This window comes from Mustela putorius, unplaced genomic scaffold (assembly GCF_011764305.1).
Source record: "Mustela putorius furo isolate JIRA1106 unplaced genomic scaffold, ASM1176430v1.1 tig00000281_pilon_pilon_pilon, whole genome shotgun sequence".
NCBI classification, from domain to species: Eukaryota; Metazoa; Chordata; class Mammalia; order Carnivora; family Mustelidae; genus Mustela; species Mustela putorius.
Window position 1 is genome coordinate 27,257,221 of NW_025421343.1, and position 26,780 is coordinate 27,284,000.

The following is a 26,780-nucleotide window of genomic DNA, read 5'->3' on the forward strand; positions in this document are numbered from 1 at the left end:
AGAGAGAGAAAATATTTCTATTTCACATTGAGAAAGAAAGAACATGTATTTGTTGTCAAATAAGCCTATTTTAAAAGCCAAGGAAGTTTATGTTCATTAAAGGGAGGAAGTCATGACTCCCAACCATAAGTCTACGTTTCACATTTAGGTTTTTTTCTTTAAAAATAAATCCTATACCCTTAAGAATTGAAAACAGCTTGAATAAGTATTTTAATCCAGTTTACCATCTAGATAATTCTTCCATATAAAACTCCCGTCAGATGCTTATCTGGCCTCTGATTTTCTTTCAAGAAATACACTTTGGGCACCACCTTTACTGGGCACCTGCGGGTCAGGACGTGGGGGCTGGGCAAGACCCAGTCCCCAGGACACAAAGCTGGGAAAAGAGACCAGCTCGTAACATGCACGGCCTGGCTGGCTACTGACCGGGGCCGGGCTCTCTGGTGACTCCCACTCCTCCTTCGGCCCTTACCGCACATTAAGGATTTGAAAATAGTCCGTGACTTCCCCAGTCTCTTTTCTCAGTTCCTTCATCCACTCCCTTTGACCTAATTTATTGACAGTTCACTTGCAGACACAGTTTGTGAGGCAGGACCCCTTACAAAACGACCGCTCGCGCCAGAACAGAGTGTAGATGGCCCGTCCAGTCTGCCCGCTGGTATCCTGCGAAGCGATCACCTCATTTGAGTTGGGACTGCATTTGTTAACTTAGGATACATAAAAGAGCTAATTCTTTGTGGTTTTCCCTCCTCTCATTAAATAGCCTTCTTCCTTAAATAATCAGCTGGTGTCTGTGGACTGCAAGAAAGGAAGCAGAGTCCCGGTGGACAGTTCACAGAGGATGCTAAGAATCGCTGAACCGGACGCAAGATTCAGTGGCTTCTACAGCATGCAAAAACAGAACCACCTACAGGCGGACAATTTCTACCAGACAGTGTGAAGACAGGCGACGTGGCTGAGGGTTTGAGAGACAGAAAACGACTAAATCTGCTTTTAAGAGTAAACTAGAATTCGTGCACTTGCTTAGTGGATCGTTTCGGATTGTGACTTGATGTACAGCGCTGAGAACTCCCCGGGATGGGCTCTGTCTACAGCAGTGTGCAGAACAAAGCATTCCCACTTTCCTCAAGATAACTGACCAAGCGTTTTCTTAGAACCAAAGTTTTCAAAGTTGCTAAGATATATTTGCTTGTAATATAGCTGTAGAGATATTTGGGGGCGGGGACAGTGAGTTCAGTGGGGGAGATGGGTTGGGCGGGTGGCGTTAGGAAGGCAGATTGGTCAGCTGAGCTCGGGGGTGGAGGGAGAAATCCAGTTAAAATAAAAGCAATTGAGTGGCCCAGAGGAGCTTTTTTTGCCTCTTGCTCTGAAGACTGCACTGGTTGCTTCAAAGCTCGGGCCAAGTGAGCGGGAAACAAAGGCCTTGTGATCCAGCTGCCATGGTCACCTTAGGACTGCAGACGAGCGCACCAGCACCTGTCGCTAGCCATCCCCGGGCTAAAGCCATGAGTTTCTTTTCTATACAGTCACGCTGCAGTGGGCAGTGAGGAAGCAGGAGAAATGCGCTGCCGCGTTTCTCTGATGCGGGTTGTAACAGAGATAGTTAAAACTTTTTGCTGCTTTTTGTTTTCTTGCAAGCAATCAGCCAGTTCCTAGCAGAGTCAGCGAGTGAACAAGACCTAGGTCATTTCTTGATGTGAGCACTGGAGCTTTTCTTACCACAGTGTGGCAGGAACGAGGGAGGGGCGAAGGACCCCAGGTATTTCCAGGGGCTGTACTCCATTGTCTGTCGTGGCTTTGTTCTCTTGTTGGGTGTTCATAGTTTTTGTTGAAGCTCTAGCTTAAGAAGAAACTTTTTTTAAAAAGGACTGTTTGGGGATTTTTGTTTTCCTTATTATATACTGATTCTACAAAATAGAAACTACTTCATTTTAATTGTATATTATTCAAGCACCTTTGTTGAAGCTCAAAAAAAAATATGCCTCCTTAAACTTTAGCAATTATAGGAATATTTATGTAACTATCTTACGCTTCAAAAAAACAAAAGTATTTGTGTGCGTGTGTATATAATATATATATGCATATATATTTATACACATACAATTTATGTTTTCCTGTTGAATGTATTTTTATGAGATTTTAACCAGAACAAAGACAAACAGGCATTCCATATCAATGCTTTTGATCACCTACAAATTTTTATGAACACAAAATCTCATTCTACCTGCAGTTTAATTGGGAAGAAAGATGTGTGTGGTGAGTGTGTGTGAGTGTGAGTGTGTGTACACACACGCCTTTTGCAGTCAGCATCACACGTGCTATGGAGAAGGTATTCCTTTACTAAAATCTTCCTCATTCAGATATGCTTTCTGTTGGTTTTCAGTTTGCTCACGGCCAGAAACACTGATGGCAGTTTATCTGCGTCACTAATCAGCTCCTGGATTTTTTTTTTCTTCAAACAACTGTTTGAAACAACTACTGGAATATTGTCCATAATAAGCTGGAAGTTTGTTGTAGTTTGCCTCAAATAGAACTGACTGTATACTATAGTGTTAACTTTTCAAACAGCTCTTAGCACTTTTATACTAATTACCCATTTGTGCATTGATTTTTCTTTTTAAAATGCTTGTTGTGAAAGACACAGATACCCAGTATGCTTAATGTGAAAAGAAAATGTGTTCTGTTTTGTAAAGGAACTTTCAAGTATTGTTGTAAATACTTGGACAGAGGTTGCTGAACTTTAAAAAAAAATTAATTTATTATTATAATGACCTAATTTATTAATCTGAAGATTAACCATTTTTTTTGTCTTAGAATATCAAAAGGAAAAGAAAAAGGTGTTCTAGCTGTTTGCATCAAAGGAAAAAAGAAGATTTATTATCAAGGGGCAATATTTTTATCTATTTCCAAAATAAATTTGTTAATGATACGATGTTACCAAAATAGATTTACATCAGCCTGATTAGTATAAAATTTTGTTGACAATTAATCCATTCCTGGCATAAAAAATCTCTATCAAAAAATTGTAAATGCTTGCTTTTTGTTTTTTCAATCATGGCCATATTATGAAAATACTAACAGGATATAGGATGAGGTGTAAATTTTTTTATTATTATTTTAAAGATATGATTTATTCTGAGTGCTGTATCTATTACTCTTTTACTTTGGTTCCTGTTGTGCTCTTGTAAAAGAAAAACAAATATAATTTCCTGAAGAATAAAATAGATATATGGCACTTGGAGTGCACTGGGGGTCCTACGGTTTATTTTGTTTTCCTCAAACCACAAGCCATGAGGGAATTATTTGCAGCTGGGTTCTTGACAACAAATCAACACTTTGAATCTCAATCACAGAAAGGACTAGCAGTCCTTGTGTGTTAAGGTTATCGGTCTGACAATGACCCTGCAGCTCTGGGGCTGCTCTTAGAGGGCAGGCCTTGCCCTGCAAATCCTTGTAAAAAATCCTGTGTCGGGAGAGATGGCACTTCAGTGCTGCTCTTAGACTTAAAACCTACCTGTCCTCAGTGACAAACCAGAAACCTGCTCAGCCTCTCCTCACTGGTATCAAAATCCATTCATCATGCAGACGAGAAAGGCCAAGGTGGGAAACACAGGCCCTTCACCACTGAAGAAGCAAATTTATTAAGCAAAATCAGAGAAATCTCATTATCAGGTGACTGGGATTTGAAAGGAAAAAAATACTGTACTTTCTTACAGACTCTAGAAGCAACAACTTAAAAATGAACTATAAACAAAACACTGTTAAATTTCTTGTAAAAAAAAAAAAAAACCTATCCTCAAGGTCTTCTCTCATATGCCTTCTAAAGTAGTATTTTTCTTAGTATAGGCATTATTTTCACAAATTTGCATTTAGTTGAAGTTATTAATTGTATTATGTATGTATGCATCTTCATCACCTCGAGGGCAGGGAGTAAGTCCCATAGTCACTGTCAAACTACTGACAAAACAAGACAAGCGCAAGCCCCTCGAAGCCCCAGGAAACCGCAGAGATGCCACAACAGCCTCCAGCTCCACCCTGAGCTGCTGCTTTGGCAGCCCTGGTGTCCCAGTTACGCAGTGGAAGGAGGAATAGGGCTGGGCCGTGTGTGCTCCCAGATGCTGAGCTGGAACCTGAAAGCCCCTTGCCAGGTCCTCTGTAACTCTTCGCACACTCCTGCGGTCTGAGGGACGGAGCTGCCATAGCTGTGGGGAAGGTCTCGGACCCAGGAAAAGAGCAGGCCTTCTGTCATCCCACAGCAACCTGGGGCAACCTGGAAAAGTCTGTCTTGCCCCTCCTTAACCATCATGAAGCTAATCAGGTTCACCAGCTTACACGCCGTAGTGATGGACAACATGTAGAATGGTAAAGGGGAGAATCTAGCACTGCGAGGGAAGAAAAATCTTAAGAAGTACAACAAAAACACACACAAAAAAATCTCTCCGACATACATTACCCTTTTTTCCAACATTTATTAAATGGCAATGACTTGACTGGAACTGGCAGAGAAGTGTCTCAGGACCAGAGCCAGGCGGATGAGTAGCTGCTTCCCAGGGTAGCACGTGGGGAGGACACTTGGGCACGAAGGACACAGAGCAGGAGTGGGGGGGGGGGGTGCTGCGCAGACATGAAAGCACCTCAAGGAACACAGACTCCCTGTAAAGGACACTTCTTCGCAGACATGGGAAGCAAAACATAAAAACATACAGAGTTCAACAATACAAAGTTCTGAAAGTGAATGGCAACTTCATGGTTAACGCGTGAACAGTGGAGAAACCAGTAGCAACCTCCAGCGTCCGCCCTGTCGGCCCTCTCCGCCCACTCCCCACCCCCGGGCCCTCTGCGGCCACCGAGCGCACGTTCCACTTCGGCTTCTTCCAACAACAGACCACAGGTCAGCGTCCGTCTCCCTGGACAATACTGGTAGGTAATATTTATCCTGACAGTCCCCTTATAAAGATCAGTGTCGGTTCTTGCCACCATCGAAGAACAGCTACAACATAAATCACTCAGTGCTTTAATCTAGTTCTTTAGTGCAGCTCAGATCTAGAAAGTCAAACACTCAACTGGTCGTACTGTCAATTCAGAAAAAATACAACTGCGCATGCACAAAAGGACTCCCCCTTCCTCTACAAATTAGAGGAGAGAAGAGCTCGTAACTGTTAGTATTTAACACAAAAACACCTCTAGAATTGAGAACAGTGCCGTACTGCTCATGGGTCATAATATAAAGAATTAGTGAAAGCATGATCTAGTAATACTGAATCACAAACCCAAGTTCGAGTGTGCTGAGTTTCCAATGGCAGGAAGGGAATGGTAGCCAGCTTTCAGATCAACGCTATACGAGACGTCGCTTGTAGTCCACGAAAGAAAGCCGCTCCTGACGCAAAGCTGCCCTATGTAGGGCAGAGAACTAGAGGAGGAAGAAAGACTTTTAAATAGAAATGTAGATTTCATATATATTTACACACGATGTATATACACTATATGTATACAAAAATATACTATTAATCATGAGAACAAAGAATCTACAGTAGCAACTTTTTACAAAAGGTTTGAAAAGCCTACAGCCAACAGTGAAAAGTTCTCTCAAGACACATTTATTAAAATTGCCCAGAAATGAGATACCAAAAGGCCATGTCACTTAGGGTACCACTTAAGAGATTAAGAACCCGTAACGTTAGCCCTATACCTTCAGGCTTAGAACACGGCCAAGCAGCTCCCCAGGAAGTGAAGAAGGGTTGCAAGTCTGCACACACACAGAGCAGCAAGCCTGTCTACACGGCCAGCCTTCCGTACAATCGAAGCCTCGGCGGGGTCATTCAGCTGGTATGAGAAAAACCTTAAGGAGCCCAAACAGCATCCAGCCCACCTTTCTCTGGCCAAATGAGGCCCCTTTTCTACCTTCTTCCATTTCACACCTTCGCATTAAAATGAACATTGAGCAGCCAAGCCATAGTCTTTGCTGTTACAACTACGGCAAGTCCCACCAAGAAAGCGAAAGGAGGGTGGGTGTTCCCTTGAGGAGGACCCCCTGCCAGCGAACCTTCTAGTGGGGCGGGGACCTGCACTCTGAGGTAGAGGAATCGCGGACTGGCTGCGGACTTCCAGGATGGGTGGAAGAGAGCGTTTTCGGTCAGCTCAGCCCCCGTCCATACCTTCACATGCAAATGAACACCTGAGCATCACACACAGGCCTACTCCGTGCTCAGGCGGCGGAGTCGCTAGCTGGGTCTGAACCCTAGCTGCTTTTCCACCCAGACCTCAGGCTGAGACAAAGCCACAGCACATGCACACAAGCGGCTCTGAGAAGCAGCCCGGGAACAGACTGGCCTGGCTCATGGGCCGGAGCAGGGGGCACAGAATGGGTAAGTGCCGCTTCCCTAAGGCCCGTGGTATAGGCTCAGTTATAGGCCTGGGTCTTCAGAGGAAAAACTTCAACATCATTTGCCCCCAGAACACTCTGTTCTCTGGGTCATAAAATTCTTCCATGCGGTCAAATGATAAAACAGCCAGAGAATGCATCAGAAGCTCATTCTCTCTGGTGCTCATGGTAGTGCCTTAGGAACCCGCTAGAATTAAAAATCAAGACATGTTCTTTATGTTCATCTCATTCCTGTCTCACATGTGTAAGAACAAACCTCAGAACAATCCAGCTTTCACACCAATGCTAGCACAACATAAAAGCAAACCAAGGTGTCAGGTATTAAAAAAGAAAATTCAGAATGTAAAAGGAAGAAAAAGCCCTCTATCAGAAGAACACAGCTTATGTATAAATTCAATTTATTATTTGCAAACCCCTACCCCACCCCTAACCTACTAATGACTGGCTCCAGTCCAAGTCTCTTACAGGTGAGACTTAACACATCACTCAGTTTGGACTTCCAGTACCTTCTAAGGTTCCCTCTTTACAAGGTTGTGGTTGAAGAAACTTCTCATCTGAATTACCTAGCATTTCAGAAATCCCCAGCTTCCTATGGTTCGGTCAGCAACTCGGATGCAGAAGAGAGAGAACCCAAAGGAAAATGTTACCAGAAGAGGACTACTCTCAATATTGGATCACACCCTATAGGGTGAATTTTAGGATGCTTGGAAAATCCATCACCTGAATAACTGCTGCCTTACAGAAAATAATTTCATTGAAAAGTATTAGTTTTGCCTATAATAAGTTCATCAGTTCACTCTTCATCATCCAAATTTTCTTTCCTCAGCAAAGTAAGTGTCTTCATTAACTTCTTTTTTATAGAATTTTTTTTTTAATTATTTGACAGAGGGAGAGAGAGAGAGATCACAAGTAGGCAGAGAGGCAGACAGAGAGAGAGGAGGAAGCAGGCTCCCCGCTGAGCAGAGAGCCCAATGTGGGGCTCGATCCCAGGACCCTGAGATCATGACCTGAGCTGAAAGCAGAGGCTTATTAACCCACTGAGCCACCCAGGCGCCCCTCATTAACTTCTTAAATGACCTTCCTTCACCTCATCCCTGCTCCCAACCTGTGATATTGATCTTGCTAAGATTTATGGCTCATTTTTCACTGTTCTAGTTGATGAAAATCCACTCTTTTCCTCCCTCCCTTCCCTGTCCCTTATAGCAATCCCTTTCACAGTCCCTCTGGGACTCTTCACTGATTTGACTGTCCCCTCTTTCATACATCCTCACAATCTGTCCTTCCCTCTCCGTCGTCCCCAAGATGGCAGAGACCACCTTACTCAACCCCATCCAGCGTCAGTCAACACCTCAGACTCACAGAAGTGTGGGAATGCCTCCATAATATTTCCTCCACTGCCTGCCTCCATGCTTATGGCTGATTGTCAACTTATTTCCACTAGCTCGAGACCCCAAATAAAAGTTGAATTTTATATACTATAACTCATAACGTAAGTAGCATAAGTAAGCCACGCATCTACTCTCACTCTGCACAAATGACATTGATAAAACTATGTCTGGAAGTTACTCTTTGTTCTATTAGCAAGTCGATCCATTCATCGACTCATCAAAACTTCCCAACCGTTGCACACATATCGTAAGACTCACCTTTCAGTATATAATCAGTTAACAAGCTCGGAACCTTTTCACTGTCCTCTTTCATGGCATGAAGAACTACAAAATAAAAGAGAGAAATATAAGGCAACAACTTCAAATTCAGATGGAAAATCTCAATTACATTGTAGCCTTAATTAATTAGATGGTATAACACATCCGTGTGGAAATAAAAACACAAATGCTCAAGAATGTAGTTAAGTCCTTATTCAGGTGACAATGGTCCTATTACCCGAGACTCCTCTCCCCGATTTGAAACTTCCAAACAGTGGAACCAGGAAAGAGGAAGGGGCTTATTTACACAGAGCCTCAGGTTTGTCATCATAAATATTGGGAAGTGAGGTCCCGCCGTGAGCACTTCCGTGGGCCCTAGGGAACAGGAGAGCCTCAGTCTGCAGATCTCACAAGCTGGAGAGTCTAAGGTAAGTGACCAGTGAGCTACATTCTCCAAGGATGTCTGTCAGCCCTCTCGGAAACTGTGAGAGACCAAAACAAGGACTGACCTCGCAGAGCAGCACCCAGCCAGGCTGCTTCTAGACTACGGAGGAACCTTGGTGAATCAGCCTTATCCTAAGGGAATTCTTTGACAATTTTATCTCTAAGCAAAGACAAATAGAAAAATCGGCTTTTAGAATGGTTAAAACTTTCAGCAACTGAGGTACACATAAACACGTGAAGAAATGCTACACTCGCTCGGTACTCTCCTCAGAGCATCCCGCGGACAATGCTGCACTCTTTCCCCACAAAATAGAACAAAACGACATGGTGTAACTGGCAAGTCCTCAACCTGGGCTTACACCCTGGCCTTCCCACTTCCCCGCTGTGGGACTTGGAGCACGTTCCTTAGCCACCCAGTGCACCAAGTTCCTCGTTTGTAAAATAAGAACCATCCCCAGACCAGTCTCAAAGGCTTGTGATTACCAAGTTACTAATTCAGATGTGACGGACTTAGAATAGTGCCCTGCACGGAATATATGCTGTGTAAGCATTAGCCGTACTGACGAACACAACTAATCCTGACTCTTCTTACTATGGCTGTGTTCCTCCAACAGCTTTTCTGAGGAAGGCTATATAACCAGAAATGCCGCCCCATCTCCCCGGGGCTTCTCCCGTGGCTAACATCTACAAGGTGGTGGAAGCAGAGGTGCCCATTCTCCCCCAAGTTTTCCCGAGATAACCACTTATTTTCAAAGTGAAAGTCATGCTAACTTGGACATTCGTTCATGCCCCCATACATGTTCACTCACCCAGAGATTCCAAATGGTGTCTGTCTACAACAAATACATCACCTGAGAATCAGCCTGAGGACATTTTGGTGTGGGAATTATGATGACTTTGGTTTGGCCAAGTATGTCTGTCCTTGATCTGAGAAGCCAAGGTCTTTCAATAATTCTGGCTTCCAAGGCAATATTTATGTAGCCTTCTGAGAAGGCTACTCTGTTCAGTATTTCTGCTTCCCATCATGCTTTAGATTTATTTTCAGTTCTACATAAAATCACATGCCATAAGCTAGCATTATTAAAAAGTACAGTGGACTGGGAATTAAGAGATCCAGCCCTGTAATTAACCATTCACCATTCCCCTTGTGATCTTAGATACTACGTCTCGTGAGTTCCTCTGGAAAATCAGAGGGCTGGCCACGCAGTTAATCTCGTCATTCTCTATTTTAGACTGGCTAGCATTATTTGATTTATTATTAAAGGCTCTTCAAGGATTGTTCACCAAAGGAAGGAATAATAGCTTCAGGTAACAGCTCACCCCATTCATGCCTCCATATTCCTAAATTCCAAAATAGGTCTCATCACCAATATCCATTCCTGTGATTCCCTCTCACTTGGCTCCCTCTTTAAATCAGCAGTTATTACAAAGACTTACAGTTGCAAAGAATCTAACAGGTCAGCAAATCCAGCCCCTTCAAGGAAAACAAGTGACTTAACCCAAATCACACATATGTTCATTTTTTACTATGAGGGAAACAGAAAATATTTTTATCCTTGTTTTTCATTGTGACTATGAGAAAGTAAGTAACATCCAAGGATATCACTGTAAATAACAGGGACTGAACTAGAATTCATGGCTCATTTATGGTTACCATAAGAAAGATTCAATGGGGAATATATATTTAAGTCTAACAAATTATTTTAAAATACAAGCGTCTTGAAGGTGGAGTATCTTTTCTGCTTTGTTCACTGAAACATCTCAATGTCCAGAACACAGCCTGGCACAGAATTGGCCTTTTTAATATTTGCTGAATGACTCTTCTTAAAATATTACTATCAATTCAAATTCTACCTGTGACTATTACCTTGGATTTGGGGTTCTACATTCCTAAGAAAAAAGAGTGCTATAGACCACATTCTAAATCTTTCCTACTGAGTTACTGACAGTCATATTTATAGAAGATCCATGACAGACCTTATTTATTGATAAATTATATGTTCTGAGGGGTGCCTGAGTGGCTCAGTGGGTTAAGCCTCTGCCTTGGGCTCGGGTCATGATCTCGGGGTCCTGGAATCAAGCCCCACATCGGGCTCTGCTCAGCGGGGAGCCTGCTTCCCTCCCTCCCTCTGTCTGCCTCTCTGCCTACTTGTGATCTCTGTCTGTCAAATAAATAAATAAAATCTTTAAAAAAAATTATATGTTCTTAAACATCCAAGAGATGATGACGAACCAAGTTACATTTTTTTCCTCAAAAGTTCAGCTTGTAAATATTTCAAAAGGTAAGACAAAGCACAAAAAATACAAATCAACTCTGGACTTAGTGTCATGTTTGATGTTATAAGCCATCCATGGTTTCATTCTCAGTAAATAATGACATCATCCATCATTTACTACCCTAAATTGACAAAACAAAACAATAACAGCAACAATCAACCAACCGAAAGCAGCAGAATCAGCAAAAGTAAATATGGTAAGAGTTTAATTTTGTCTTTGCTCACTTTTTGTTAATATCTGAAGATCTTCAACAGATGGTGGTCCATTTTTTTTCTCATAAGGAATGACTGTTGTCAAGTACTGCCAAGTCAAAAAAAAAAAAGTCACTTAAATCTGAATGACCTTATCTGCAAAAATTTGATACAGTTACTAAAGGTCTATTTTATAACATGAAATGAAGTATCTTACTATCTCAGCTGGGGCTCTTTTTTTTGCCCACCTCTGTCTGCTTTAATCAAGCTCAATGTTAACATAAATATCCATTTTTTTCCACCTTTCAGTTATTGAAAATTTCACAAAATCAGGTCTGAGGGTGAACTGTTCAATATATTCATTATTAAAGTCTTACCTAACATTCTCCTTGTATATTTTCAACACACTTTAAAAATAGTAATTTAAAACTAAAAATGTAGTTTTAATAGTTTTGACAGTTCTGCATAAACCAAATCATCCCCAATGCCCAAAAAATTCTGTTTCAGACCATTTTTTTCTGGTTGAACAAAATGGTCATGTACTACCACAGACACACATACCAATTTTAGAGGTGTATTATTATTATTATTATTATTATTATTTTAAATTAGTTAGGATGTTTAAAGGCATTAAAGGAAAAGAGAAAAGTGAAAGGAGAGGACGGCCCAGTGAATAATAAAAATTCACATCTGATATCGAGACAAATGGCCTCGTTCGCTACTATAAAGGCTCACAAGTATCAGAGTTATGGCCTATAAATATGTCCCATGAAAGCAGAATCTAAATATTATTGTCCAGATGTTCCTGTTCTGACCACTCCACTATAGTTCAGTGTGGTCTGCATGTGCTCATCTGGAGATCTACTGTTGTCTTACTCAGAATCTTTTGAGACCCACCCATTACTCAGTCCTTGCTCTATCTCCGCTCTATTCCTAATCCTCCGTGAGTGCTTTCATCCGTGGGTGACCTCGTAATCAAAAGACAAGGTAAAGCAGTTTTTGAGGATAAGTAGGAAAAGTGAATTATTCCATGTTTAAGAAAAAATTCCCACTATCTTTTGGTGTAGACTTCTCCAAGGTGATACCCAACGGTAGCACTGAATGTTTCTCTATGAAGAATACACCAGAAGCTGGAAACAAGCCCCCCGGGGGTTTCACGAATAGAGTGTGTGTCAGGCAAGCTGGCCTCTGAGAGCATCAGGAAGGCTACGCTCTCAAGCTTCCTGTCCCACTGGCATGTGTGGGTCAGTCTGGAGGCTACTATGCCATCCTGTGCATCTGAGAGAGGTAGAGGTGCCAGAATAAAAAAAATAATAAGTAAATTTTAGACCATCCCTTAATAGAGCTAGAAATGTCAGTGTGAAGGATTATTTAATATTATTGCCCTTCTTGGGCAATACAGAAACTATCTTTTAGTAAAAACCCTACACTCAAATGTTTTCTTTCAATAAACTGTCAAAAGCTACATTCTGCACATTTTCTCACACTTAAGAGCTACAATGAAGTTTTCTTTTTAAAGTGAAAATTTCAAATTGTGAAAAGTAATTTTAAGCACACTCACTAATATGGTTGGGTTTCCTCTGTTCACGATCCTCCTTAAATCATTATACAAAAATGTTAATATAAAGCAAAGTGCTACACATTTGACTGTGTACGTCTATTCACGTATAGATTTGCGTAAATCAGTTGCATGCCGCACTTGGCAGGCAGTAAGTTGGCTCACTACATGATACACCTTAAAAACACTGGAATTTCATTTAAAAGGAGAGAAGATATACATATACTCTTACTGACATGTTTGACCTAGGACTCTTATCAAAAAGTCACCAACATTACCTTTCCTCTTCCCACAAAATGACATCTTGTTTCTCAAACTTTTGGAATTAGCGTGGCATATTCTAGTTTAGTTCTACATTCTATACATGCATCTCATGGTGTCAACGCAATTTGTTTAAAGGTAGTGGAAAATGGAGCTCTGAAACATGTGAAAGGTAACTGTGTGCTTTATCAAGACTGTAAAAATGGTGAACTTTCACTTCTCTCTTTTTAAGCAACAGTCTTAGTACATTAGTAAAACTGCCAGCTCTCAGGACCTTCACTTACACAAGCAACAATAAAGCAGAGAATGAGGAAAATAAGGCTAAGCCAGCACCTGTTTCTCTCCACCTGAATTCCCAAAGGTGTGGCGGAGGCCATTCTGAATGACAGTGGAGATCCCTTCCACGCTGAAGCGCTAAAGGCAGCAACGCGCGGCCGGAAGACAAGGACAGGGAAAGAAGTTCAAAGACTGTTAGTAAGATCGCACCACGGTGACTTACGTGCCCAAGAGACAAGCAGTTAGAAAATGCCACTACTCATTCAGATAAAGCAGACCAAAATCATGCTGTTTTCCAACAGTTTTTGCTTGCATTTCCTTGCAAGTCAAACAATGGCTATCATGCCACTAGATTCCCGAAGACTGTCCTCACCAGACGTATAATTAAATTGGCTCCAACGTCAATAGCCTAAGTTGTACACACCTCTGTCTTCGGCAAAATTTACTGCCTAAGTTTTAAGCTACCTTTTGATATTATTTACCTACATTTTATCAAAAGTCTGAGAACTTAATACTAACAGTATGCATATTTTCCGCCTAAGTTGGCATACTTCTACCACCCGTTGGGAGAAATACGAACGTAGCGTTTGGCAAACGAGGATGCCGTTACTTGGAGAGCTGAGGACGGCTTCCCACCCGCTCTTCGGGCCGCCCGCCACCGCCTTGGTGCAGAAAGCGCGAACTGCAGGAGCACATGTGCTTCCTGGAGAGCAGAGCGGACCCCACGTGCCAGCAGGCCCCTCTCACTTCCACAGAGGCTTTCCCACTCTGTTTCTAGGAAACGGTGCTCGCTTCTTTCCCCCACCAACCTCTGAGACTTCCTAGAATTCACTGTACTATAAAGGGATATTTTTTCCCTCAACTACTTATCTTGATTTGTGACCAGTCTGCAATGTCATCAGACGCAGGGAAAAGAGTCCAGTGGCACCTCTCTGGCTGTTGAGTCAGAGGCCTGAGATGGGCTCTTACGGTGTGACTAATTAAGGAGGAAGGCATCCTGGAAAGGGAGTTTAGTCCTGATTCACCCAATGGGCCCCCTCTCTGGATTTTTGCAGAGGAAAGTTGAATCAGTGAACACATTTGAGGAGTCAATATAACAAATATTTACCAGGCCCCCAGGAGCAGAAGAGGAAACCACGGGAACAATCTCTGCTTTCAAGAACGTATGGTTTAGCTGAGTGGTTCTCAAAGTGTGGCCCAGGAACACCCCCACGACGTCCCTGAAACACTCTTAGGGTCCATGAGCTCAAAATTATTTTCTCAGATATAATAAGGCATGATTTGCTTTTTCCCCTTTCATTCTTTCATGACTTATAGTGAAATATTCCAAAATGACAGGCTGAATGCAGAAGCAGATTTAAGGCTCTAGCTCTCTTAAATTAAGCCAGGTATTAACAAGATTAACAAAAATGCATAGGAATGCCATTGTTTCTCACTAATTTTTTTAAAATAGAGTTATTTTTCATAAAACATGCTATTTGTATAAACATCAATGAATTTCTTATTGGCATTTTAAAATGATTGGTAATCTTTTAAAAATTTCATCTATATATAATAATTTCAACTAATATAATAATTATCCACCAATATGACTTATGTAATAAATAAAAGCTCTTTGGGGTCTTCAGTGAATTTTAAGAGTAAAAATAAGTCCTAACAACAAAAAGTTGAGAAACACAACGAATTTCAGTCATGAAGGAGCTAAATGCCTCTTTATCAGTCAAGTACTCAATGCTATTATCGAAAATCTGAGTACCAAATGTTACCATCTTTGGAGAACATATACATCCATGCCTCTCCTCCTCAATGGTCCCTCCCCACAGACTCCTCCGCAGACTGCAGGCCGTTTTGTTCTGGCAAGAACAAAATGTCTGGTCCTGTCCCCTTGATTGAATGCGCTTCACTTTGCTGATAGCATAACTATATTCCCTTTGACGACGTAAGCTAGTTTTAAAAGAAAACCTACGCATAACTCTTTCGTAGATTTTTGTTTTGTAGCTTTTTCATATGCTATCATATAATTTGCTCACATTTTTAAGCATATTATCAAGAGATGAACTACTTTGGCTCCAGAAGCTACAGTCATTTCTTAAATTCTATCAAATGTATTTTCTCTCAAAAGCAACCAAGAAAAAGTACCTCATTCTCTACATACTCTGACTCCATTATCCTGAGGCATATTAAAGCCAGACATAGATTCGGGAACCGTCAAACAAGGTGAAGACTTTTAGCCTCCATGCATCAGGAGACTGGGGTATACTTTACATTTGAACAGCACGTTCTAGAAACACTGGCTGTACCTCCCCAGTTGGAAACCTATGTCTGTCACTGCAAAAGTATAAATAAAAAATAGATGCACATTTGGAAGCTCCGAGGTTCCAGCTGAATGAAACTGAGGTTTCCTTCTTAATCGTGCAGCTGTGGGCTCCACTGAGCGCCGCCACTGCCGGCAGCCTGCCTGGTGACCTCTGAGCGACCAGGCTGGGGGGAAGCAAGGGGAGATGCAGCCACCTGAAGCCACAGCAACCTGGAAAAGCAGGAAACTAACAGCTGATCCCACAAAGGAGTAAAGGAACTCTCCCTAGTGAGGGCAGCTGAGTCCAGGGCAGGCGCCCAAGTCCCCGCGGTGGCCTGAGCAGGAAGCAATGCTGCCGCCGGTAACACAGGACTGCCTCCCGTCCTGCCGGGGAAAGGACCGCACGGTGACATCTAAAGGGTCACAGGAAATACAACAAAACCGGCTGAGAGAGATGTCGGAGAACATTCCTCCACTGGGGCTCCGGCTGCCATCAATCCCACCCCCCAGGCGGGAATCACAGCCCTGTCCTCCCTCCCCGCTCTTCGCGGGGCCAACCTGAAATTCTCCAGCCCTCACCGACTTCCCTTCCCCGGGCTTTCTTCAAACAGCTCGTCCCAGGGCTTCCCAGGCCTCTGACACTGAGGTCCTGGGACACTTCTCAGATCCCCGAGGCCCCTGGTAAGCTCTCCCCGGTGCCCCCTCCCCTGGACGCCTACCCAGGTCCCTCCAGAGCCCTGAGCTTCCCCCTGCCCCTCTGGCTGCCCCTTCCGAGAGGTGCCCCTTTCTGGGCTAAGCTCTCATACACCAGTGCCCTCCGGGTTCTGTCCCCCGTTTTTCTCAGGCACACTCTCTGGACAGTCCCACGCCGCCGTCTTTCCCGTCTGCTGTCACGAATGTACAGCTCCCTTTGCCAAGAGAAGGAATGGGCTGAGAACCGAGCCCAGCACTGGGGGAGGGCTCTGGTCACGTCAGCCAGCTTTACTGCAACAAACGACCCTCCTGAGTGTCACTTGGGTGTTCAGTGGCCTCGTGGCCATCTGCACCTGAATCCTGCTGAGACTGCCCACATCCAGACCTGAACTCATCTTCCTTTCTGCCACCGGAAATAACGGGGTTGGTTGGTTTGTTTTAAGTCCTATTGCTCTTCAGCATTCTGGATCTCTCTCGTTCCTGGATCCAATCGTTCAAAACCCAGGAGCCAGATGCTACAGGCAGCAGCGACTTGGAGTGAGCGCCCCCTCCCCTGGTGACCCGACATGCTGGCAGAAGAGCCCCAAGAGCCGCGGGGGTAGAACCGGTAACCCCGCGAGGGCGCTGACGGTGCGCGCAGCCCTGAGCTACAACTCCAACTTTCATTCCAGATGTCAAAGCAAAGCTTTCAGAGGAGGTGACGTCTAAGCTGCGGCGTGAAGTCAACACCCTCCCTGACGAGCTACAAAGAACAGTGGACAGGAGAGCCTCTCAGAGAACAAGACCCAAAGTGGCCAAACGGGCCAGCCCCGGCGTTCATTCCACAGCCAGTGCGCGGGGGCCCTGCTGGTCTCCCCGAGCAGGACAGGAACAGCAGCTCCCGAGTAGCTCGATCTCCCCTCCTTCCCATCAGCAGCTTTCACTGCGGCTCCGGCCGCGTGGGCAGAGGTGCTAACAGGGCAGGCTGCTCCGGAGCAGAGCGGACTGGCAGGTATCCCCCCAGAGATGCTGGGCCTGAGGCTTGATGCAGTTGCTGTTAACCACACCTGTGTATCTCCGTGTGGGGAGGGGACACATGGGTTCCACCTACGTTTGCCCAAGTCGGGAATCAGCGGCCCACCCTTCACCCTCTCTTCCCTGCTGCCCAACCAATATGTTCCACCTCCTTCCTATCTCTGAAAGTCAAGCATTTTCCCAGCCCTGTTGTAACTGTGTGGCTCGTTGCTTACCCGAGTAAGTGCACCAGCCTTCCTGACTCCCCCTTCCAATGAGCTCTCCTTGAAACACTGAAGTTATCCTGCCAAAAGACAAATCTGAACAGGGAATGATCCACTTAAAACCTCTTTTTGGTTTCCTTCCGCCTTCTACTTTGCTATTTCCACATCCTCTTCTGAGTGACTTTCTCTCTTGCCTTCAGCTTTCTCTCTCAACTTCTAGGCTTAGTGAACCACCTTCGGGGCCCCAGATGTGCCTGTCACCTCCAGATGGTTGCCTCCACCATGCCCTCTGCCTGGTATGCCTGTCCCTTCTTCTTCTTGTCCTCCAGATTCAACTCAGCCTTTCCCAGACCCCTGAACCAAAGCAGGGGTAAGAGTCATTTATCCACACCTCCATCACGAGATGGGGCCAGGCACAGAACACACCAAGAGCATGGCAGCTGCTCTGAATACAGCAGTTATCACCGCACACCTCGGCCTCTCAGCCTTGACAGTACTGACGTGTGGAGTCAGGGAGCAGTCCTTTGTCGCGGGGGCAGTCCTGTGCAGGGCGGCATGTTGAATGGCATCATTGGCCTCTACTCAGAATGCTGGTAGCACTGCCCCTCACCTCATCTGCTTGTGACAAGGACAAGTGTGCTTGGACACTGCCTAAAATCGTACAGGGAGGCAACCTGGCCTGGCTGAGAATCACTGCAAAAAGCACACTGCGCGGTTTGTCAGCAGGACCCCCCGCGCACCCGCAGCACGCCCCCACGCGCTGGGGTTCACTCTGCATCCTTACTACTTGCGCCTGGCACAGAACTGGAGATCAGTACATGCTTGTCTCATAGTAGTAAGAGAAAAGATAATCCAGACTTTTTTCAAAGTGGGGGTGAGGCACAATATCTACAGAAAACAGCAGAGAAAGAAAAAAAGTTTGGGTTAATTTTTTTTTTTTTTTTTGGGGGGGAGAGAGAGCTGAGGCAGGGCTGGGGAGCAAATAAGAGGGAGAGAGAATCTCAAGCAGGCTCCATGCCCAGCACAGAGCATGACAAGGGGCTCAACCTTGCGACCCTGAGATCATGACATAAGCCAAAATCAAGAGGAGGACACTTAACCAACTGAGCCACCCAGGTGCCCCAGGTTGGGTTAATTTTTAATAAATTCAGTTAAGTTCTCACCATCGTTAAGGGCAGAAATAATGTCAGATACTTCTTCCCGTTACCAACAAAGCACAACCCATCCTCAGCACGCAGGAGGCATCTGATGGACAGTCACTGGCTTAAGTATCAATTATTACCCATACCAGGGAAATACTTTCAGATTTACGGATGGAACTAGGAACCACACCTTAGTCACAAGTATTTGCAATCAGAAAATTTTCTAAGAGTCAACTGGGATAGAAAAATACTGAACTAGAAAGCAGGGCTCAGAGGTGTCTCCCAGGCTTGCCACTGATATCTGCCTGGAGGGCAGTTACTAAACCCAGAGACGCTTGTATCCACACCAGTGAAATAGGTGATTAAATGTTATCATTTGTAAAGGTCTCTTATTTATAAATCGTGTCAATCTATGAATTATCTCAACCAAGATGACCCATGGTTTCTTTAAGATGGCAAATCAAAACACACACATACCCAAGAGTACAGGACTGCAAGGTCACTTAAGGTTAGAATGTGAGTGCTCTAGAAGGAAAAAATGCATGGCCAAATGACACATTCAGAGTTATCTACTCCAATGGCATTTATATGTCTGCTAAGCCACGGCTGAACATCTCTAAGACCAGAGCCCAAGAGTCTTATAGCCTAGGGTAACCATACCATGAAGAGACAAATTTTTTCTCTTGACTTCTTGTAGGAGAGAATTTTTTTTTTTAAGTGCTTAAAAGCAAAAATAATCTGAAGGCAAACAGAAGAAAGATGACATGACAAGATACAAAGTTATTTGTCAAAGAAGTCAACAACGGAGTTCTGAAAAAGTCTACCGAAGAACCTGGTCTAGGAAGTCAGTGTGAGATTAATAAAGTAAGATAAATAATCTTGCTGACAAGGTTTGTAAAACAATGGAGTGACTAAGAAATACAGAACCCCTAGGATAACAAAAAAGTAGCAAGCAGAAGATCGATGAGCTGGAAGGATCAAGGAATGGAAAGACCAGGCCAGAGGACAAGGAAAAGAGCTCCAGAGAGCACACAACAGATGGGTTCACAACTGCCCTATAAATTCCAGAAAACAATACACCCTTTTGGAAGGCAAAATGAACTTTAAAAAGATAAAACCTCAGAGGCAGATTAAATTTACTTTTTAGTAAACTTCACCTCATTTAGAAACACTACATTTATAATCTTGAGAGCGGACGTGGTGTGATTAGGTGCTTAGGGTACTACACAGGGCCAGAGGGAGGGTTTTGTCTATGCTTCAATTTAACGGGGAGGGCAGGGGGAGGAAGAGAAGGAGAGAAGCGTTTCTTTGTTGAATATTTCTCATGGTAAAAGTACCACAGGCACGTCACAGCACTTTCAGAAATCTCGCAGTTAGGAATGCGCAATGAAATAAAGGATATTAAGGATTTCTAACTTTAATTTAGCTTAATTAAAATAAACAACTGCGGGGCACCTGGATGGCTCAGTCGTGAAGCAGCTGCTTTCTGCTCGGATCATGAGCCCCGGGTCCGGAGAACAAGCCCTGCACCGGGCTCCCAGCTGGGCGGGAAGTCTGCTTCTCCTTCTCCCACTCCCCCTGCTTGTGTTCCCTCTCTTGTTGTGTCTCTGTCAAATAAATAAAATCTTAAAAAATCAATAAATGAATGAACGAATGAATGAATACATAATAAATAAATAAACAAACAAAACAACTGCAATATTAAATATGTCAGAAAACCTAATCCTTCCTCCATTTAATCTACCATTTCTAAATTCGAAGGATCGAAACGTTCAAATGCAAAGTGAAGAGCTAGCAAAGATTCTGGGGATCTAAAATTTTGTGATCTATCCATCTGTTTTTCACCATATCTTTACAAAGGAGTTAGCAGCTCTGAAAAATGTCCTTCTCAGAATGGAATTTTTGATATGAGCCCATTTATAAGCAGGAAAATGATTAAGCACAACAGTACTTATTTTATTGTTTCCCTCACTGCTGACAAAGTGCCAAGTAACAGTAAGGATGAGGGGAAGTTTACTCAGTCCTGGGCTCCATTCACATGCTTTACAAGGAGAATACTCACAGCTACCTCATGACCATTTCCTTCCCTGGCGTGAGTAGTATTGAGGCTCCAAATCAGTCATTCTCTGGAATCTTTTCCCATACAAAACCAGGAACAAAGTATAAACAAGATACAGAAGATTAAAAACAAAAACTGGAAAAATCTGAAAGAGGGAAAGGAGCCAAGATCTCCAGGCCCACAGACAAAACGCCTACACGTCTGACCAGGAGAAAGGCAGAGCCAAGGGTCCCTTGCACACACCTCTGTCTTACGTGCTCGAGCCAGTGTGGACAGGTGCTGTGCACTGAGGCCTCTGCTGAGCTTCTGTCTACCCATTTATGAAATGGCAGGAATATTAATAAAACCTATAGGGTTGCTGTGAGGATTAAATGAAGCAGTCCATGGGAATCACTTAGCAAAGAGTTCAGCAAATACAGAAATCCAAAAATATCCAAAAATATTCCTAACATTCCTCTAGAAAGGCTAGAAGAACATTTGGGACGTAGCTCCCAAAAAGAAGTAACTACATCTTTCCACTTTTCTCCAGAACAAGTAATGAGTCATTTTAGTTCTCCTCATATAAATAAGATGGCAACTGAGAAATAATACACTCCTGACTATATTCTCTAGCCTAAGGAGCTTTAGACAACATGAAGAAAAGACACTAAATACACAACTCAGCCAAAAAACTTGAACTGAAAACAAGTAACACTTGAAGGTTATTCAAGGTCTTTCTGAACAAGAAAAAGAACTAGAAAACACTATGTAAATCGAAAAGCAACAAGAATCAGATACAGAGATGTGATTTGTTATTTCTCTTCTGGAGTCCTAAACTTATCAAATCATTCTCTGCACAGCATATTCACCAGCTTAACTCATTTCACAGAAAGCAGGATCCAACACAGGGAAGGGAAAAACTAACCAGGAGGCCAGACTTTTCTGAAAAATTCAGAAAATTCAGACATTTCCTGCTATCAGACTTTTCTCTTAGCCTTATCTGACACCCAATGGCACAGATCTCTAAGGATCAGGAAATCTTTTAAAAATCCCAAATTCAAAGCTCAGTGTCAGAAAAAAGGTTAGGAAAAGCAATTAAGAAATGCTTTTCATCTATTTCCCGACTCGTATCCTAATTTATGCTCTGACTCCATTAATATTCTTTATACTCGAGAGGTTCAAAAGAAAGTGAAATTCAAACATAATTATGGTTCCTTATAAATTATATCATTTGCAATAGTTTGCATGACACAATTTTCAAATATTGACTTACAGAACAATAGTTTTAATTTTTAAATTCTTAAAATAATTGAAACATAAAACACAAGAAAATAGAACAGAAAGCAATAAATGTTAAAAAAAAATTACAAAGCATTATATTTAAATAAGTAAGGTATTACCTAAGATATAAAATTTGAATCTGTTTATTTTGACACTTCTTCAAATCAAATACTTTTAATGTGAACTATAAAGCAGTTACAAATGCAGATTCTACCAAAAACTAGTTTCTGCATAAAAAAAAGCAGATCCAAGTAAATTAGAAGATAGGAGTTATACCAAAGCAGATAAATAGTTGAGTATGTTTTGAATATTAAGCTACTTATTTTGGAATTTGCTCTCAGAACAGAAAGATGTAGTATGAAGATTTTCAAGGTTAGGAGTTAAACGGAATAGTGTCTATCTATTTTTTTTATTTGAAGATCTTTGTAAATTTTTATGTAATTTAATATTAATGTGGTAATTAAGTGTTGGCAAACACTTTCAAACCTACTAAAATTAGAGTAAAATAATTAACCCTGGCAATTTTATGAATTATTTCCTGATACTTACGAATACTCTCAGTATATAATATGACTACAGTTTGCTGGCATATTGTGGCTTTTATGTGAATTTGTGTTATATTAACAAACAATAAACACACCTCTCCAAGGCATAAAGAGTCAAGAACAGACTCCTGATTTGATTTTTAACTGCTGGGTCATGAAAGCTCACTATTACCAGTCTGTCACCAAAAGAAAAATGTAGAAAACAAATAGTAGATAATGGTAAACAAAAACTGGTGGTGACACAATTCTCTAGGCAATACTATCTTTCATAAAATAAACCTGCATTACATCTAAACTAATTCATAATTCATAGGTATGAACTATTAAAACAATAAAATTACACATCCAAGTTTTTCTCTACCCTACAATGACTTTCCATTCTATGGCCTTAACACTAATTTTTAGAAATGCCTATTACAATAAAGAAAAATATGAAGGATTGTAAGAAACTACTATAAAAAAGTATATGCCAACAAATTGGAAAATCTTGATGAGGTGGATTAATTCCTAGAAACAGACTGTCTTCCAAAACTGAATCAGGAAGAAAAAGAAAATCTGAACAGACTGATTACTAGGAACAAAATTAAATCTGTAATCAAAAACCCTAAACAAACAAAAGTCCATGACCAGATGAATTTACAGGCAAACTGTACCAAATATTAAGAGTTGATACCTATTCTCTTCAAACAACTCCAAAAACCTGAAGAGGAAGGAAAGCTTCCAAATTCATTCTGTGAGGCAAACATTATTACTCAAAACAAAACCAAAGACATTACAAAAAAAGAAAACTACAGGCAATATCCCTAATGAGCATATTTGCAAAAATCCTCAACACAGTATTAGCAAACCAAATTCAACAATACACTGAAAGAATCATTCACCTCGATAAAGTGGGATTTATTCCATGGATGCAAGGATGGTTCAATATCTACAAATCAATCAATGTGATACATCACATTAACAAAATGAAAGAGAAAAGGAATCCCCATGCACTGTTAGTGGGAATGTAAACTGATGCAACCACTGTGGAAAACAACATGGAGACTCCTCAAAAAATGAAAAATAGAAAAACCATACGATCTACTACTGGATATTTACCCAAGGAAAACAAAAACACCAATTCAAAAAGGTATATGTACCCCTTATATTTGCTGCAGCATTATTTACAATAGTCAAAAATATGCCCATCAAAAGATAAATGGATAAAGAAGATGTGGTGAAATAGTACTCAGCCACAAAAAAGAATGAATTCTTAATATTTGCATCAACATGGATGGACCTAAAGGGTATCATGCTAAGTGAATAAGTCATACAAATACCACAGGACTTCACTTACATGTGGAATCTAAAAAATCAATGAACAAATAAACAAACCAACACCAGAAACAGACCCATCAACACAGAGTACAAGCTGGTGGTTGCCGGAGGAAGAGAGGTACAGGCTTCTAGTTTTGGAATGAGGAAGTCACAGGATGAAAGGAGCAACATGGGGAATACAGTCTGTATTATTGTAACCCCGTTGTATGGTGACAGAGGCAGCTACACTTGCAATGAGCACAGCATAATGTACAGACTTGCCAAATCATTGTGCTGCACACCTGAAACCAATGTAACATTGTGTGTCAACTATCAGAAAAAAAAAGAGAAAAAGAAACCTGCAGAGAAATGCTATCAAATGTAACCAACAAATTACTGTTGAAAATGTGTTGATATTTATACTTACATAGATAGGGCAGACTTGATCCTCTTGAGTACCACTACTTAGAAAAAGAGGTGGAGGGGGATGAGCTCCTTTTCTACTTCTCCTCTACCTTCCTCAGACTACTGTTTATTACTGTCTATAAATAGTGTACCCAGAAGGCTGCCAACATTTTTAAGTTTTTCATTTGGCCCCAAATCTAGAGTCAACTGATCTACCTGCTAGCTATCTTCACTTAGCTACTGGGAATCTGACACAAAAAGCACAAAGGTCGGGGCATGCTCTCTCTCTCTCTCTCAAATAAATAAATAAAATCTTAAAGAGAAAAAAAAAAAAAACACAAAGGTCTATTGCTAGGCAGAGGGGCTTAGGCAAGTGGCTTGGAGATGGAATGGCCAAGGGATCACCATCTACAGCCACCACTAAGGCTGCTGACTGGGGCCCTGAAGAAAGGAACAATTCAATACACTCTTAGATAAAACAAGGCTACATTTTAAAATAAATTTTAGTCAAAATATAGTGATCTTTTTATACTAATTCACTTTAACTGGGGTTTGCATATATTTTTTCTTCTAGTTTTTTAATTTTATTACATTTTGTCTAAATCAGGGGTTGGCAAACTTTTCCTATAAGGGGCCAGAGAGTTAATATTTTCGTTTGGAGTCTACTCAGTCTATCACAACTATTCAGTTCTGTCCTTGTAACACCAAAGCAGCCACTGACCATCTGGAAATGAATGGACATGGCTATGTTCCAATAAAACTTTATTTATAAAACAGGCAGAGGGCCAATTTGGCCCTCAGGCAGTAGTTTGCTTTGCCAATCCTCCGTCTAAGTCATCTTAGCAAATGTGAAATTTTAAAATTCCAAATTAAAAAGGGAAGAAAAAAGCTAGTTTTGTTCATTTTAAACAAAAGCCCCAAATTCAAGTAGTTGTGTCAGAATAGATCCTTCTAAACTAGGAGCTGGCAAAAATTAGAATAACTTCAGAGCAATCTAATAAGAGCTATCCAAACGAAAACACACTTCTCTTAAAGTCAGCTTTGACGAAGTTTAAATGAAAAACTATTAGTGGGGCATTTTTGCATGTAAAAGAGAAACAGAATAGATTTGACTATTTATCACAGTATGAGCTAAGTGAGTCATAAACAGAGCAGTGCATCTGTGAAAAAAATATATATATAAGAAAGAGTATCACAAGGCTGGCTGTCCCCATCTTTAAGCAGTTACCGCCCTAGCCCCCCCCAAAGCAACAGGGCAATTTTTTTTTTTTTCACAACAGAGTTTTCAAAATAAACTTCTTCAGGTTAGATTGAAGCAACTATTCATTTTTGCTAAGTCCAAACATGAGAACTCTCTCTTGAAAGCTCAGTGATTATGGCAAACAGAAAAGATACTACGGATTCCTACCTTCTCAACTCTGGACTTAGAAAACACAATCTTACATGTAACTTTTAATTTGAAAACATTATTTTAAGGATCCTAAAGGAGGAAGTATGTCCATTTCATCCATACACTGATGTATGATGTCAGGAAAGTAAACACTCACGTCTTTACAACTTCAGATATTTCTAGGTGCCAACCACTGCTAAATTAAAACATAAGTGGTATACTTTGACTTGTTCTTATACTCATGTGAACTGCCACTGAAATCCAATGGTCTGTGAATCTATACAACATAAACATTAGACTGGCAACAACAACAACAAAAAATCCTTGATAGAACAACAATTCAAATAGGACAAATCCAAATCCTTTGGGATTCTATCTCCTTTATAGCAAAGTTTCAATTCAACAAACAGGCATTAAGTGATGTGCAAAGAACCAAAAATTAGCTGAGATGCTGAACAATGAAACAATGTGAATGAGCTTCCCAGGTAAGATTTAATCCAATGATAACAACAGAGCATGATACTATGAGATCAGAAGTATATGTACCCTCCTAAATAAATACAGAAAACATCTCAAACGTGACTTAATAGGCAACTCACAAAAGAATACAGAAGGCAACAGATCAAACCACTGTTTGCCTTTCAGATCAGTATATATCAGAAGGCTAACAATACCCATTGTTGGCTGGAGGTGTGGGAAATGGCCGCTCACTTATGCTATTATTGGGTATCATTTGGGTAGAACTATATAAAAAGATGGTTGTTTAAATCCCTCCAGAAACTAAATATCCTTTGACTTAGAAATTCCACTGATTTCAGTGAATGAGTAGACTTTTCAACTAACCAAAAGAAAAATACATAAGAAATAAATTCAACTCTAGGAAAATGATAACTTTAGTTTGATCAATTTCAGAGACAAATAACTAGTAGGCAGTTGGATATATGGTAACTAGCATTTACTTAGGATGTATGCTACTCTTCCATACATTATTTCATTTAACCCTCCCAAAATTCAAATCTCAAAGGGAGATGTACCCAGCAGCAGGAGCAGACCTCAAATATAGGTCTTAACCTAAAATTCTTCATCAACAGGTTCTTCAGCCTCTGAGGGCTTGGCACCTGACAGAAAGACCCTAAATAGAAATACAGATTTACAAGTTTATCTCTTTCATACACTTATTAGCAGAAATTTGTTAGTACCGAATGTTATACCTAAGGATATTAAGATAAAGCAACATTTCCCATCGTTAGTGATCCATGTCAAACAGATGCGAAAACAAAAAACTACAATATAGTATGACAGTGCCAACAGAAATAGTCAAGAGGTATAATACTAACCCCCAAAGAAGGAGAGAGTAGTCAATTCTGCATTGGATGACGAGTCATCAAGGAAGGTTCTAAGAAAGGAAGACAGTGCTTGTCCAGGATTGTGAAGGTCAAGTT

The 26,780-nt window shown here is 41.6% G+C and overlaps 2 protein-coding genes across 4 annotated transcripts in view; one reads left to right on the top strand and one right to left on the bottom strand.

Moving 5' to 3' along the window:
- Positions 1-3,246, top strand: part of CRIM1 (cysteine rich transmembrane BMP regulator 1) — a 188,758-nt gene extending 185,512 nt beyond the window's left edge. Inside the window, 1 exon segment of the mRNA XM_004765456.3 lies at positions 764-3,246. Coding sequence (XP_004765513.1) covers positions 764-940 — 177 coding nt within the window. The 3' untranslated portion in view covers positions 941-3,246.
- Positions 3,247-4,449: 1,203 nt separating this feature from the next.
- FEZ2 (fasciculation and elongation protein zeta 2) overlaps positions 4,450-26,780 on the bottom strand; it is a 40,186-nt gene continuing 17,855 nt past the window's right edge. Inside the window, exons 6-9 of one of the 3 annotated variants that reach the window (XM_004765454.3) lie at positions 13,093-13,173; positions 10,974-11,049; positions 8,029-8,094; positions 4,450-5,410 (exon numbers count right to left, since the gene is read on the bottom strand). In XM_004765454.3, the coding sequence (XP_004765511.1) occupies positions 5,394-5,410; positions 8,029-8,094; positions 10,974-11,049; positions 13,093-13,173 (240 nt within the window). In that variant the 3' untranslated portion in view covers positions 4,450-5,393. The remainder of the gene's footprint in view (positions 5,411-8,028; positions 8,095-10,973; positions 11,050-13,092; positions 13,174-26,780) is intronic. The other 2 variants (XM_004765455.3, XR_200413.3) reach the window with 2 other exon arrangements.